This window comes from Alosa pseudoharengus, unplaced genomic scaffold (assembly GCF_046254945.1).
Source record: "Alosa pseudoharengus isolate Yale_2024_CS ecotype anadromous, Long Island Sound unplaced genomic scaffold, YU_APseudo_1.1 YU_APseudo_1.1_scf_1, whole genome shotgun sequence".
NCBI lineage: Eukaryota > Metazoa > Chordata > Actinopteri > Clupeiformes > Clupeidae > Alosa > Alosa pseudoharengus.
In genome coordinates, this window is record NW_027468564.1 from 52,581,940 (window position 1) to 52,597,356 (window position 15,417).

Genomic DNA, 15,417 nt, shown 5'->3' on the forward strand with positions numbered 1-15,417 from the left:
GATGTATTCATTGCATGGGGGGAGGTGAGGATGGTCTACACTGACCTTGGTTCCTTGACTTCAGCACCGGTCAGCAGCAGCTATTGCTTTCCTTATAAGATTGCTTGGTCACTCACTAGCCTACCTGCCCTTCTTAACCCAAAACAAAATGGATGTCCGCTTAGTGCACCTGAGATGTTCTAACCAAACACTGATTCCATCAGCACTTCAGTTCTCTTAGCACAGTTAGGAGAGAGCTTAATTCAGAGAGATCATTTAGCTTGGGGTATATGCCACTGTTGTTATGTACAGCAAATGATAACAGTGTTATAATGACATTCTAGTCTAAGGAAGATATGGGACATGCACAGAAATCTTGTTTCAATTGTGCAGTGCAAATTGTGATTATATGGGCATCATTATTCATCTGTTTTTATCCGAATCAATTAAAAGTTCCATGTGCATTGAGAAACACTGGGAAAGCTCCTCAGAGGAATGTTTATCTTTTGTGTTTAAGGAATAGAGTAAATAACTCTATTATTAAACTTGCTGAAAGGGAGTATGCACTGTGCCATGCAGCTCTGATTAGTGTATTACACTAGAGTACATCCTAATTAAGTCTTAGACAGCTGCAAGTCAAATTCACATTTCTATGATTGCCTCCTCCTCTGCTGCCCTGCCATTATACACAAACGTCTAAATTAATAAAAGGGTAAAAAAAAGCATTCAACATGGTATTTTCTATTTGAACAGATTTGTAAATCCTGCGAAGTGGACAGAAAACAACAACAGCAAATACAAACTTGGCATAAGAGATCATACACCGATAACTTAAAGTAAACCTTTGAGCTCGTAGCTACTGATTTTCAGTTGCTGTGAAGTGCACGTCGGCTGCTGTCCAAGGTCCTGACCATCTTTTCCAATTACAGTTCAGCGGTGAACGCTGACCGTTTCGGATCGTTTAGCGTTTAATCACGACCATGCAGATAAATGAAACAGCACACAAGTATAAATGTCGCCAACACATCAAATCGATACCCACTCTACTCCTCTCTGGCACGCTGTCTCTGTGCGGCTAATGTAGACCCTGGGGTGCCTATATAATCAACTAACCTCAATGACAGTTCAAACCTGCCTTTATGCTACTTTTTTATGTTTGACTGCAAGAAAAAAAAACGTAAACATTGTTTGCACTGACGGATTTAGCTCTTAAATGGGATGTCTTTATTCAATAGCCTCCTTTGGCAAGTTGGGTACAAATGAATGACAGTTTGAAGGTTGCCATGTTGTGGTGACCAGGCTATGAGGACACAAGTTGGGTCGGTGTACCCAGGAATCCTAACGGTCAGTGTCCTCTGTGTTCGTGAAGATTCAGTTTGTCAACGAGGTCTGCTGTTACATCGTCACATTGTCATCATCATACATGAATATAAGCGAATGAGTAGAGAACACGCTTTTTAACCAAGTAAACGCAAGAAAAGGTATTGTAATGTAGATGTGTAAACACATACAATATTTAACCAAAAATACACACATTCATAAATCACCTAAAAAAGCAGGAATAACAACAAGTGATGGCAAGTTATACATTGAAAGTAAGTAAAGTAAATGTCAGAGACCAACAAAGTCCATGAGGACATTTCGGTGGTCACTCAGTTAAGCGCAATTTGTTTTTTGGACAATTTATGAAGAAGAAATGACAGTGCTTACCCTCACGCGGAAGTCTGAAGGTAAAGTCTCTCTCCGTATTTGCTCCCGCGTTCTTGCTCTGTTGTGTTCTTCACTTGTCTGTATGTAGAATGCCGAGAGAGCTGGAGAGGGATCGTGTTGAGCACGCGCAGTTCTCCACAACAGGACAATGAGCGCTTGGCGCGCACTCGACTTGGCTCTCGCGCCGGCAGGTGGGCAGCTTTGAAACGTTCGCCGAAATTCTCATGAGACAAAGAAAAAACAACAGTTTTTAGGTCGCAGAAAAACAAACATAGCGCTGAAGTATGGGGAAATACATGTCTATCCGAACGCTTATGTGTGGCACTGATAGGGTTTGCGATGTCTGCAGCAGTTCACCCTGGGCATGAAGGCTAGTCAGGCTTCACGTGATGCGACAGTGACAGCACACAGTTGCATCTCTCCTGATAGTAGGAAAGAAGATGTGAAGTACATTGACAAAATTAGCATTGTTTAGCATTTTTATTTGGGTAAGACCCAATTTTATTCAAATTATATTATATACCTAATTGTCTTATTATCAGACATATAAATTAATAGGATTTGAATACTATACTTGAGGTGATCTTGGAGATCAGAAATCAAGAAGGCAATGCACATGTACACTAACCATATCCCCTACATTGCAGAAGTACAAATAGTTTGGTAAGACTTCTACAGGGTGTAAAGGACTCTGAGGTTTTAGTCAGAGCAACTATGCCAGGGGTCGGCAATTACGTTTGGACCCGGGCCAATTTTTTTTCAGACAATGGCATCGCGGGCCATAGCTTTTGTAATGGGGGGGGGGGGGGGGGGGGGGTTATAGGCCTACTATTTAAATTATTAATTATTATATTATATTAAAATAAACATCATCTAACTTTTAAAATGCATTTAATTTAATTCCATTAAAAACGTTTATTTGCTTATGTGCGCTGTTTTTATGCCGCCTGCTGCATCTCCTGTCGTCTCTCATGAAACAGGCGACTTGCCTAGCAACTTGCCGTAACTAATGTGTAGGCTACAAATATTATTCTTTTGGATGACGTGTAAATGATTAGCTGAACATTGCTATATGCTAGTTATCGATGCAAAATGTCGTTGTCAAAAGCCTTGAAAAGAAAAATTGATTCAGAATGCAGGACCTACAAAGAAGAATGGAAGCAGAGGTATGTGTTGAGCCTGCCTGCATTTCTTAATGCCAAGCCTATTAATTTAACGAAACATAGGCTATTTTTGACCTTGCCCACTGGAAGAGGGAGACAGGACACTGTTGTTTTTTTTTGCACAAGATTACGCGCACTCGCGTGCCAATACCGTTCCGACCTGTGCGTCATGGATAACTGCAAGGATGTTCCACCTGTTTTGTCACTTTAGTAGGACTATCATCTATACCTCAATAAATGTTTTGAAATTGATGGGATTGCTGTAGGCCTTTTTTTCTTTTTAAAAACATGGGGTTAAAAAAAAAATTCATTCAACAGCAAATTAACGTCATCTCGCGGGCCAGATAGAATCAATGGCGGGCCAAAATTGGCCCGCGGGCCACTATTTGCCGACCCCTGAACTATGCTATATTTAGCAATGGGCAGCTCAAAGGACATGACATATGGTCTTTTACTTTATAATTTAGACCCATCTGATGTGTGACATGGCATCTTTTATTAAATTAAACAGGACTTGAGGCATAGGTCACTATGAGGATGAACAGACAACCAGTGAGGCGCTAAAAACCAGATGGATTTTTCTGTTAAACTGTCTGGTGTGTTTTCCAGGGAAAGTATTTTACTAGGCTGGTTAAAAATGTCAAACTTAAGTTAAAATCTAGCTGAATTCTACAGCAGATACAGAAAAAGAGCATGTTGATTATCTGTGTTTCACAGTGATTTGAGGTTTCAACTATTCAGTTATCAGTATGGAACCATTCTCTAGCTAATATTGGACTTATGAATGTGCAAATATGTAAATACAAAGCATGGCTTATTATGTAAATTAAGTGAATGAAATATGATTTTTTGGGAGGAACAATATGGAGGCAGGGATGCATACACATGGACTATGTGTGTTTCAACATGAGATGGAAACCCTGCTGCAGTTCACTTTATCCAATCACAGTTTACAGTATGTCTGTGGAGCCTACAGCTCATGCCTACGACATGTCATGGTTACACTCACATGTGTGCTTAATACCCAGGGGGTTATGTTCCATTCGATTAAAGATGGAGTTGAGCTGAACATTTAAATGGAAGTCATCTTTAGACCTGATGTTGTAATTACTTTTATTTAGGTCAGCCAAGATATGCAGACTGGAGACACAATAAAGTCAGTGACCCCCACTGGAGCCTAGAAACGAACGAGGACTCTGTAATTCAGTAATTCTGTTAGCATTGGCCAAGGAATGTCTCAGGCAACCCTCACACTGGCCAACCAATGCCTTTAATTCAAAAGACTAATTATATTGTTGGCCCTGGGACAACTGCTGTAGATACAAAAAAGCTATTAAAAAATACAGCCCTTCTATTAAGCACCAGAGCACTCTGGCCAGCCTCCAAAAGCCAAAGCACATTCTTACAGTCTGATGTGTGTTGCCCCCCCCCCCCCCTCCCCTGACACAGGCCGAGTGAAACAGCAACATCTGACACAAGGTCACACACGCTTACAGTTGTTAATTGTAATCACAGATGGAAGGCTCTGGCTGCATTCTCGTCTCTCAATTAGAGAGCCGTGCTGCTGTGAAGCTGAAGGGGAAGCCAAGGATGCAGGAGTGGCGTGTAATGGGATAAAGACGACACCTGATGAAATGTGAACGGCTCGAGAGCAAAAGCTTCCCAATGAGATTACAACATGACAAAGGAGGTGGATGCGTACAGGAAACACTCAAGAAGAATGACGTAATGGTGTGCATGTGTATGAGTTTGTGTGTGCGTGTGCGTGTATTTACCTCAGTATGGATGAGGAGACTACAGGCTTCAACTTAACTTACTGAAATGTTACTGAAATTTACTTTATTCACACTAAAGGTGTTCATGCTACAAGAACGGTTTATGATCGGTTTATGATCAAGACTGTGGCACGTAGCACATGTTTTTATATAATATAATATTATATAAATAATATAATATATAACATATATATATTGTTATAGTATATTATTTTTTATATATATATATATATATATATATATATATATATATACACACACACACACACATATATATATATATATATATATATATATATATATATATAGTAGTCACGGAAATCACTGAAGTTATCTATTGCAGTTTCCATGGTATTATTCTCACTCTAGGGATGTCAACAATATATACCTGCTTTCCCTCAGTGACACTGTAATAGGACTAGCTGGATCAGACAGCATCCATCAGGAGAGCTCTGGAAAGAGGATCCAAATGATGGATGATTTTCCCCTCCATCATTTCCCTGCTCTCTCTCTCTTCATCATGTTCATGATTTCCTGACAGTGTCTCTATTGCCACAAAACAACACAGTATTGATAGTTTAAAGTTTGAACTGAGTGTTAAGGTTTTCATTATTTAATCTTCATTAAAATTAAGAATTCTTTCAATCATTTACATTTTGCTTTTCTTCAATATTAAATAACATCAATAATCCCCCTTGGGGGGTGTCCACTATCTCTGACCCCTCATCATTATCATCATCACCACCACCATCCAGGAGCTCTCTGGAGATGCGGTCTCTGTTCTGCGAGTGAGTGAGTGAGTGAGACATCCTGTTGTTCCGTCAGGCTGCGCTCGTCACAGCTCCTGCAGAGCATGATGATGTTAAAGCCTTGTGTCACGTCTGGCCCTCCCCTCCAGTGACAGCTGCCTTGAAACAAGGCCACAAAGTCACCACCCCATCAAGAAAAGAGGAGAGGAAGAGGAGGAGGAGGAGAGAGGGATGGGGAGAGGAGAGAGGAAGGGAGGGGAAGGTAAAGACGATGAGGACAGGTTTCAGGGGGGAGATGCCAGGGAGCCTTGGTCTGAACGAACGTGAGTGGACTCAAGGGCCACCTCAGCCAAAACAGAATCCCACTTGTGCCCGGCGACCAGTACGATAAAATATTCACAATTTCAATTTCATGCTCCTTTTCTTTGGAGCTCCGGTTCCATTAAAGTTTCATCCACTTCCAGCTCTTTTGTAGAGATAGGAGGAGAAAAAAAGGCTTGGCCAACTAGCTTACATCTTTGGGCAATGAGTGTGCCAAACTGGAATCGTCAGCATCCTGTGGGGACACGATTATTTTCAGAATCGATTACTCTGTTGATTATTTTCTCAATTAATTGATTATTTGTTTGGTCTATAAAATATATTAAATATGTTTTAATCAGAGAACTGAGTTTTTATATTAAGGTTATAATCATAGAACTGAGTTTTTATACTAAATAGTTGGCGATTAATTTAATAGTTCCAACCGATCTACATCATACTATCACTTAAAGGTGCTCTAAGCGATGCTGGGTAACGTCTCTTCTGTTGACTTTCAAACAAAATAGAGAGCTAGCTCGGTATTTCCGCACCCTCCCTCCCGTGCTGCTCCCGTGCAATTGAAACTCTCCTAAACGCCTGTGTCGTCTGTGATTTGCTGGAACAGTTTGTTATGTTTTTATGGGCTAGGTTTGCCCAGGTTGTTTTTGTTGTCGTATTTGGAGCCTGGGCTATCCACAGAGATCGCGTTTTTTTACAGTGTATTCAGGACACAGACAGCTAGTGGTTGGTTATAGGTGATGTTTAAGTGACATAAAATGTTTTAGCCTAAAAAATGCCTGGCATTGTTTAGAGCACCTTTAATATGTAATACTATAACAAGTTTTGAAATGCTCAACAATGTTTCTGTGAAACAACAAGGAAATGCCAGTACATGAAATATAGCATATCATTACATCTATAGCAGTGTTTCTCAAACTTTTTCAGACCAAGGACCACTTAATCAATAATAATAATAAAAAAATCATGGACCACCTAGCTACCAAAAAAAACAACAGCAGCAGACCTACTTCAAGAGATACACAATAGGCCTACCTTGCTTATTGTCTTCGCATCTTGCTTATTGTGTCAGAGGATTCATATGATTTAAACTGGTGTAGCTTACATAGGAAGTGTTGCAGAACTGTTTGGATTCACATACAAGTTGGTTCAATATTGCAAACTTTGAGAAACACTGATCTATAGCTGAGAATGCAAACCTCTGTATAGGGCTATAGTAATTCAGAATAAGTCCCAAGATTTGCCTGGCAATTTTTTATTATTTTCTTTTTATTTGCAGTATCATACATTAGGTACAAATTACACTATTGGTTACAAGGTTAGGTAAGCATTGACTCATTGTAGGAATCAGGAGGGGGCGTGGCTAACATACACCATTACAAAATACAATATATTCTTTCTTTTACAGGCTATGGACACCTACATTATTATATACAAGGACAGATATAGCGCTTCATTAACCTCAGAACATGACAACGATACATCGGAGAGAACAGTATGAGATAAGGCAATCTGTTGATCCTGTGCTCGACGAGAGAGAGAAAAACAGAGAGAGAGGGAGAGAGATAGAGAGATAGAGAGAGTGCAAGCAGGAAAGTGAGAGTGAGACAGAAAGAAAGAACAAAGTAAAGCCGCAAAAAAACGTACTGGTCCTATTAAAATGAATCTATCTCTTCATGCAGAGAAAATAACATCAAAAATATGGATCACTTATCATAGGGAAGGCAGAGAGGAGCAACACAAATCAACAGGTAGGCGAGTAAGCTACACACACACAAGTTAGGATATATCCTAAAATATAAATCAAATATTGAAGATTTGAGGTTGGATTGCCTACAAAGCCATGAAGTCTAAAAGAAAATATCTTTCCATTTAATGAGCTACTTATAATGTAAACAAAGAAGGAAACAGTAGACAAAGAAAAACTGCAAATTACTTGGCCCATTTGCCATCATATGCTTCAGATTAATAGGTAGACACAAATAAAAAAAAAAGAACAAAATGTCCTACTGAAGTCAATTTTGTCATGGTTGGACTGATAACCAAGAGAAATGATGAATCCGCTTTGGTGAAATGTTCTATAGGTTCTATAAAGCTCTGGGTGTGGAGGAAGGTGGGGGAGTGCAATCTTACAGGTAACTGTTTGGATAGGCACTGAGACCACGAGGGAGAGGGAGAGAGAGAGAGAGAGAGAGAGAGAGAGAGAGAGAGAGAGAGGGAGAGGGAGTGAGAGAGAGAAGGAGTGGGAGGGAGGATAAATAAAAACCAACAGGCAGGGCTGCGAGTGGTGGTGAGGGCAGCAGGCAGACGCCGTTCCACACTCTCTTTCCCTCGGTGCTCAAGTCTCTCGATAGCCATCAGGAGGGGCCCCACTTCACCTTGACCACTACATTCCCCCATCTCATGCACTCATTCAGACGGTCATTAAGAGAGGCACAGGGAGGTTTCATAGGCAGGTCGGAGAAACACACAGGTAGGAGCGTCACATTCCAGGCTCACAAAAACAACACAAAAAACAAGGGGGGGACACACTTGCCGCTCAACTTGCATCAGCACCACCTGAGCGCGTAGAAATAACAAGCAGGCAATGACATCTAGCTGTGGATCCTTCAGTGATGCACTGACACCATACATGATGAATAAACATGGCTACCAGAGCTCTCCCCTCAGACGGAAGGAGGAAGTAGTAGAGAGACTGCAAGTCGTAGACGTGACTACAGTTAGTGCAACACTGCTATTGTCGGGCTCTGTCTGGTCTCTGTTTGGCACTGGTTAAAAAGAGTGGCAATGAGGAGAGAGAGAGAGAGAGAGAGAGAGAGAGAGAGAGAGAGAGGAAATGAGAGCAGTCAACAGGTGCTTCCTATCTTGGTTTATTTTGTTTTAAGCGTTGCTATTATGATGCTATTAGCAGAGGCAGAATTTGTGCGGGATGGTAACGATGTTCCATCATTGCAGATATGGACACAAACCTATCTGATAGATTTTTGTTTTGATGGCGCAATGACAAATGGCAACGTGATTTGAAATGTGACATTGACTCAACGGCCTCGCCATGGTTAAGCTTCTCATACCAGCATGACGGGGACCGATCTTACAAATCGTTTACGTAGATATATGAAAACTAAAGGGAAAAAAGAACGAACAAGCCAGTATATATATATACATAGCATATATATATATATATATACACAGACATACATACACATACACACGCACATCAATAACATCTATTAAGATGAAGAGCCGGTCACCATCACCTTTGAGTTAAGTGGTGATGTGAGCCTCCCGTAGTAATCTTTATTGTTTCTTTTGGGACACTTAGACCATGCTGCAAACGCTGACACCCGGGTACTATACTGAGAGGCATGCAGAGTCAGAGTGGTTTCCGCGTGCATTGTTATTCAACGATCGCCACATGCAGTCAAGGGAAAGCCAAAGACTTACATAAACACACACACACGCACGCATGCATACACTCACTCTCACTCTCACACACACACACACACACACACACACACACACACACACACACACACACACACACACACACACACACACACACACACACACACACACACACACACACACACACACACACACACACACACACACACACACACACACACAATCGCAGCCAGACTGAGGTGTTTAGACTAGCTCAAACTCTGCAGCCAATTGTCCGCAGATATGGCTCTTTTTCTCCCCCCACACAAACAAAACAATATGAAAAAACGTGAGTTTTCTGATAAATCCGTTCAAATCTAGATACGTGTAGACATTGGCTGATTCTGAAAACCTATTAAAGATGGTTTCCCACCAGTTAGAAAGTTGATTTCTTATGGGTTATCGTACATATAAATATCCTCACCTATCTAATGTAATAAAAGCACATTCAGTTGGTTGGTATAAAAACTGCATGTTGTTATACTTCCTATTAAATAATTCATTAATATTTACAAAATAGTTAATCCACTGTTAATATTACAGTGATATTAATTATTCCTACTGGAAAAAAGCAAGACATCACATTAGAGCAGATCTATGCATGTAAATCTAAAATCAAAACGTAAACAGAGAGAAAGTAAAAGATTTCCACATAATTTCATAAAATAATGTAATACTTGGTTGCGCTGTTGGCAAGATGTTTCATTTTGTACCGAAAATTCAAGATACGCTAGGTAGCAAAAAACTTCATTATTCGAATAACTTCATTTCTTTAACAACCTTCACTTCTTTGTCTCATAGATAAAGATGGAAGATCTTCAATTGTCTACTAGACGCTCCTTCACTGTATGGCCAACTCCAAGGTAGGAAGTTTTGCTAAGACAAAAGTCTACAATATTAACCGTGTACAGTGTCCTTGTTTATCATTGAAGTGGTTAATGTAATCTATTTGAAAACAACCTGCAGTTTCTGTCGACCCATTTTGTTACTAAATGCCTTTAGGTGTATGTGTGTATGCATGTGATGTGGCAGCAAGGCATCTTAACGTGCTCCTACAAGATGAGAGCTACGATGAACTTTGACCTGTACTGGCTGACTGATACATAAACTGGCCGTGTGCAAGTGAGGGAACAGTTTAGCGAGGAGTCAACTGTCCAAATCAGTCGGTTGTGTTACAGCTACATGGCATGAATAATTAAGTCACGTTTCTGAATATACTGATGTGTTTCTGCTGCAAATGGCAACACATACAGTCCCATAATGGTGTTCACATTACTCCACTTTACTGAAGTCATATACCATGATTTCCTCTCCCATGGTTGCTAGTGTCTATGTACGCTGTCCACTCTAGCATATCGTTAGAAAGGCCTGGTCTGGGATGCCAAAGCTAAAACAGGACCTAGGCCTAAACACGGGGGTAAAAAAAACACAATGACAACCAACTAACAGTAAACCAATCAAGTACATCAGATCAAACTAAAGTCAACATTCGAGAGCAATGAACTGTAGGGTTCCAGCAGGTCCCTGTTGCCTTTACCACGTGGTGACTGCCTGTGCAATACGGCAGGACTGCTGAGTGTGTGTAGACCTAGGAGCACAAGACATCAGGAAGCACGGTCATGGGTTTCAGCAGCTCCCATATCATGATATGGCAGCCGTGGTATTTGGCAGGCGAGGAGGTATGGAACTGCAGGTCGCTAAGTGATATGCACGTCTGTAATTGCTGAGTGTGTGTGCCACACCAAGGATTTGGATTATCGATGCACGTGTACTGACTGTCCAGCGCGAACCGTGGACTCTCATGATTGAAAAAAGAAAAGAAAACTGTACTACTATTACAACTGGCCTAAAAAAAACAAAAGCAGAGGGGTTGCTTTGGAAAATAAAAATGTCCCAAATTTCACAAAAATGGGTAAGTTTTGGCTTCTAGTTTTGTGAGGATTAATTGGTTGGGAAGGGCTAAAGGCATGGGGGTTGGGGGGGTGCAATAGGGGGTCTAAACCACTGGCCCTGCGCTGGGGGCGACAAACTGGGGGTTAATGAAGCTGAAGCCGTTGAATTCGGCCTGGTCGATGTTGGCGATGACCAGCTCGTCTGGGGGTGTCAGCTGGGGCTGTGTGCGTGTGAAGAACTTGTCAAAGTTTTCAGCCGCTTTGCCACACTGAAAAGAGAGTGAGAGAAGGAGAGAGAAAGACAAACATTAGTTGCATTATCCTTAGGTGGCAACTCCTACACATGAAATACACCACACTGAACTAATAGTTATATTTGGACACAGCTCTAAACTCCACTGGTTCTGGTTTCATCAGGCCAGCAGCTGGACCAACATGAGGTGACCATGCAAAGTGACGAGTAACTGAGTAATGAATGCAGTGAAGAACACTATCAAAGCCCTGACCGTCATTTTGGTACATCTGTTCCCAAAAATTAACTCTCTACTCTATTGTGACGGCATGCAAGAATCAATGCAACTTTCATGAGAACATGGAAAATCATATCAGTGAAAAACTGAGTCCAGTAAGCAAAGATGAGCAATGTCATTTCTGCCTAACTGTTTCATTGGCAGAAGGGAACGTTTCTGGTGAACACACTGGTGAAAGTCATTAAAAAATTCTGATGGGAGCAAGTGTGCAGACATTCCACCCTTTTTTCCATTTGATAGCCTACAGTAGCACTTTTTGTCCAGCACCTGCCTTGGGTGTGCGCACCAGCAAACAACTTTTCAGAAGGGAACGTTTGCCATCATTTGCTTCAGGCACATAATAGGTATCTTATCTTCTCACATTGAACAGGGATCTCAGGCGACTAAAGGCGATATGGAACACATCGGACACCTGCTCCTCTATCGCCGATTCCCCATCTGCCCGCCCCCGCCCCAGATCTGCAGCCCGCGGTCGGACGCCCTGGCACCTGATGATGCGGCGCTCCACATAACCCCTCACCTGAGGTCTAATGCAATTGCCTTGGCTGTGTACCGGGGGCTCCGAGCTCAGCTGCCAACGCGCTCACGCCCCTCTGAATGAGAGGAGTTTAGGCCCCCACAACCACTGATGCCCATTCAGCCTTAACTGGGGTATGCAGGGGTGAACAGAGACTGTGGCCTGGCCTTGTATCCAGTTATGCGATATGCTCTTTTAACTTAGTAAACAGTGATGCTAGCAATGGCAAAGCATTTGGTTTTGTGCCAAGACAACAGAAGGGCTGATTAGATAATATGTTTTTGTTTGTTTACATTTGCTATGGATAATATCACATGCAGTATGGGCCAATGAACCGAAATATATGCTTATATTGTAATGTACTGTAAATGTTTGTTTTCATCAAGCCAGAAACTATGTCATGGGTTCTGAGAGAGATTTTCTGCTCTTATGATTCATAGATGGACAGCTGATTAGAAATGTATATGGTTAGATAACATATGAGCATGTGCTTATAGGGCCTACTATGACAGGAATAACTCTCAAGTATGTGTGTGTGCACACGCACACACACATACAAACGTGCACACATACACACACACACACCATATCATATTTGAATCACCGAGCTTTCCTTCCTTTTGGTTATTTTCCTCATTCCTCTGAAGCTTATTATCTCAGAAAAGCCTGTGTGATTGAAAACGGGCAAAGGCGGGGATCATTTGGGGATCATCCATTGCGGCTCACAGTGTCCCAGTCTCCAGCTCTTCTATTCCCTCACCATATAGACACAATGTCACTGTGACACAGAGCGTCTGGTCTGGCTGGACTGAACTCAAACATCCTCTCCAGATTTAAAAATAACTCAAAGAAGGCTGCAAATCACATCTACTTGTGCCAGTCATTACTCCTCTCAAAAGTTCCCTTTTCATTCAGTCCAGAGATTTTGGCTCTGGGATATGAACTCTAACTGAGATAAAAAAAAAATAGAAAAGAAATCAATCCTTTTGTGCATTCAGTTGGTGCACTGTGTTCTACTTATGAACTGAGAACAGATCCTGACAGAGAAGGTATTAAAAGATACTGCAGTCAACTATTGAAACAGGTTTCAGTGGCTAAGCTACATGTAGCTTTTTTATATCTATAACTTTCTACAAAAGTTGGGAATAAGCTGTATTTCGAGACTTGTCCACACCCAGTACTTTTTCTGCTCTACTCTAACTGAAAGCCGGACGATTTTTCCCACCACATTTTAATTACATCCCATCTTGCCTAATGCCCATCTTCTTCCTCTTTCGAGCCGTAGCTCTTGTCGTTCCACAGCTGCTGGAGCAGTGCACCCATTTCCACCCGCCTGCTGTCACTCAGGCTCATTAGCCATTCCACCTACGCTACGTTGGATGCTAACCGCTAAAGCTTAGCGCGCCGTCAGTCTCCCCTGGTGGATCTCCGTGGGACAAGACTCAGTGGAGAGTGAATTAAGAAACAAACAGCGTGCACGGCTCAGTCCGACTGAAAAGGCCGGCTGCTCCTGTAGCATTGCTCCAGAGATTATGGGTTTGAGTTTATTATGCGATCAAAGACGCTCTGCTGATGAACTTCCCCTTTGTGAGGGCACTGAAGGAACACAACAGAGAGGTTCGTTTGATGATGGGCTATTGTTCAAGAGTCCTTGCATGGCCTGCGGGGTTTCTGCCGAAAACACCACACTGGTGTATGATTGCATATTCACTGCCAGGCTTAGAATATAAGATGCTCATTAAAATGGCAATCGATACTGTGATCTCTTTTAGGGTTATTATAAGCAACCTTGTATTGGGGTTATGTACTGAAAAGCTTTGGGCTATGTGTATGGCATGCATATTGCATAGCAGGGGAATCAGCATCCTCAGAGATGTGATTAATCCTCCTTAGTCGGAGTCACACTTAACTGCTGTGACTCGGTGTCACCCCCGTCGGGACCGGCTCTTAAGTCAGGGAGTCGGTGTGGAGCACAGATTGCAGAATGTTGTGTGATGCTACCTCACACTCACACACACACACACACAGAGAGACACACACTTTGGGATTATCTGGAATGGGTTCAGAAGAAAGAAAGTGACGTAGAGGGCGAGAATGGGGAGACTGGCGGGGGGGGGGGGGGCACGCTCCTTTGTGCGGCTGCAAGCCTGGAGCAGAGACTTCACACAGACAAGACTCACACTGAGCAACGGCCACAATCAGCAAGCACTCTGGCTCTAGAAAGAGAGAAAGGGAGAGAGAGCGAGAGAATAAGAGACAGAGAGAGAGAGAGAGAGAGAGAGGGAGAGGGAGAGAGAGAAAGCGAGAGGGAGAGAGAGCAAGAGAGAGAGAAAGAAAGAGAGCGCTAGCTGGGAAATCTTCCATGAAATTCATGGCAAGGCCAGAGCTCAGTCCCCCAGACACTGTGGTGAAGCGCCGCAGCGGGGCCTGTTAAAGAACCAACTGGACGGTGACAGATGCACAAAAGACGGCCAAACACATAACACAGCCGAAGGGCACGCATCAAATATGCCTGGAGCTGGTTTACAGAGAGCCAGGCTCATCACTGAGACCTTCCCTGCTTGTTGCCATGTTGGATCGATATGCTTGGCTGTAAACAGAGATGGAGGGAACACCTTGAGCCCACTGGGCTTTGGGGAGGCTTGTAAAAACTGCTGTGACCATGAGCAAGTAGAGGAATAAGCTGACGTGTGTGTGTGTGTGTGTGTGTATGTGTGTGTATGTGTGTGTGTGGGGGGGTGGGCTACCCTACATGTAGTGGGGATGTCAATCCTGTGGTTTCTTTTGAGGACCCAGGAGACCTGTGGTATATCCTGCCCCCTGGGTAATGCAGTAAAAGGAGAGACTGCTGTGTCAGACTGTGAGTCCACACATATACACTGCTTACACGCCACTTGTGTAATGAATCCACACATATACACTGCTTACACGCCACTTGTGTAATGAATCCACATATATACACTGCTTACACGCCACTTGTGTAATGAATCCACACATATACACTGCTTACACGCCACTTGTGTAATGAATCCACACATATACACTGCTTACACGCCACTTGTGTAATGAATCCACACATATACACTGCTTACACGCCACTTGTGTAATGAATCCACACATATACACTGCTTACACGCCACTTGTGTAATGAATCCACACATATACACTGCTTACACGCCACTTGTGTAATGAATCCACACATATACACTGCTTACACGCCACTTGTGTAATGAATCCACACATATACACTGCTTACACGCCACTTGTGTAATGAATCCACACATATACACTGCTTACACGCCACTTGTGTAATGAATCCATACATATACACTGCTTACAC

At 42.4% G+C, this 15,417-nt stretch overlaps 1 protein-coding gene across 1 annotated transcript in view; it reads right to left on the reverse strand.

The window, feature by feature from the left end:
• Positions 1 to 6,951: 6,951 nt before the first annotated feature.
• Positions 6,952 to 15,417, reverse strand: part of prkcaa (protein kinase C, alpha, a) — a 155,881-nt gene continuing 147,415 nt past the window's right edge. Inside the window, exon 17 of the mRNA XM_076292610.1 lies at positions 6,952 to 11,299. Coding sequence (XP_076148725.1) covers positions 11,135 to 11,299 — 165 coding nt within the window. The 3' untranslated portion in view covers positions 6,952 to 11,134. The remainder of the gene's footprint in view (positions 11,300 to 15,417) is intronic.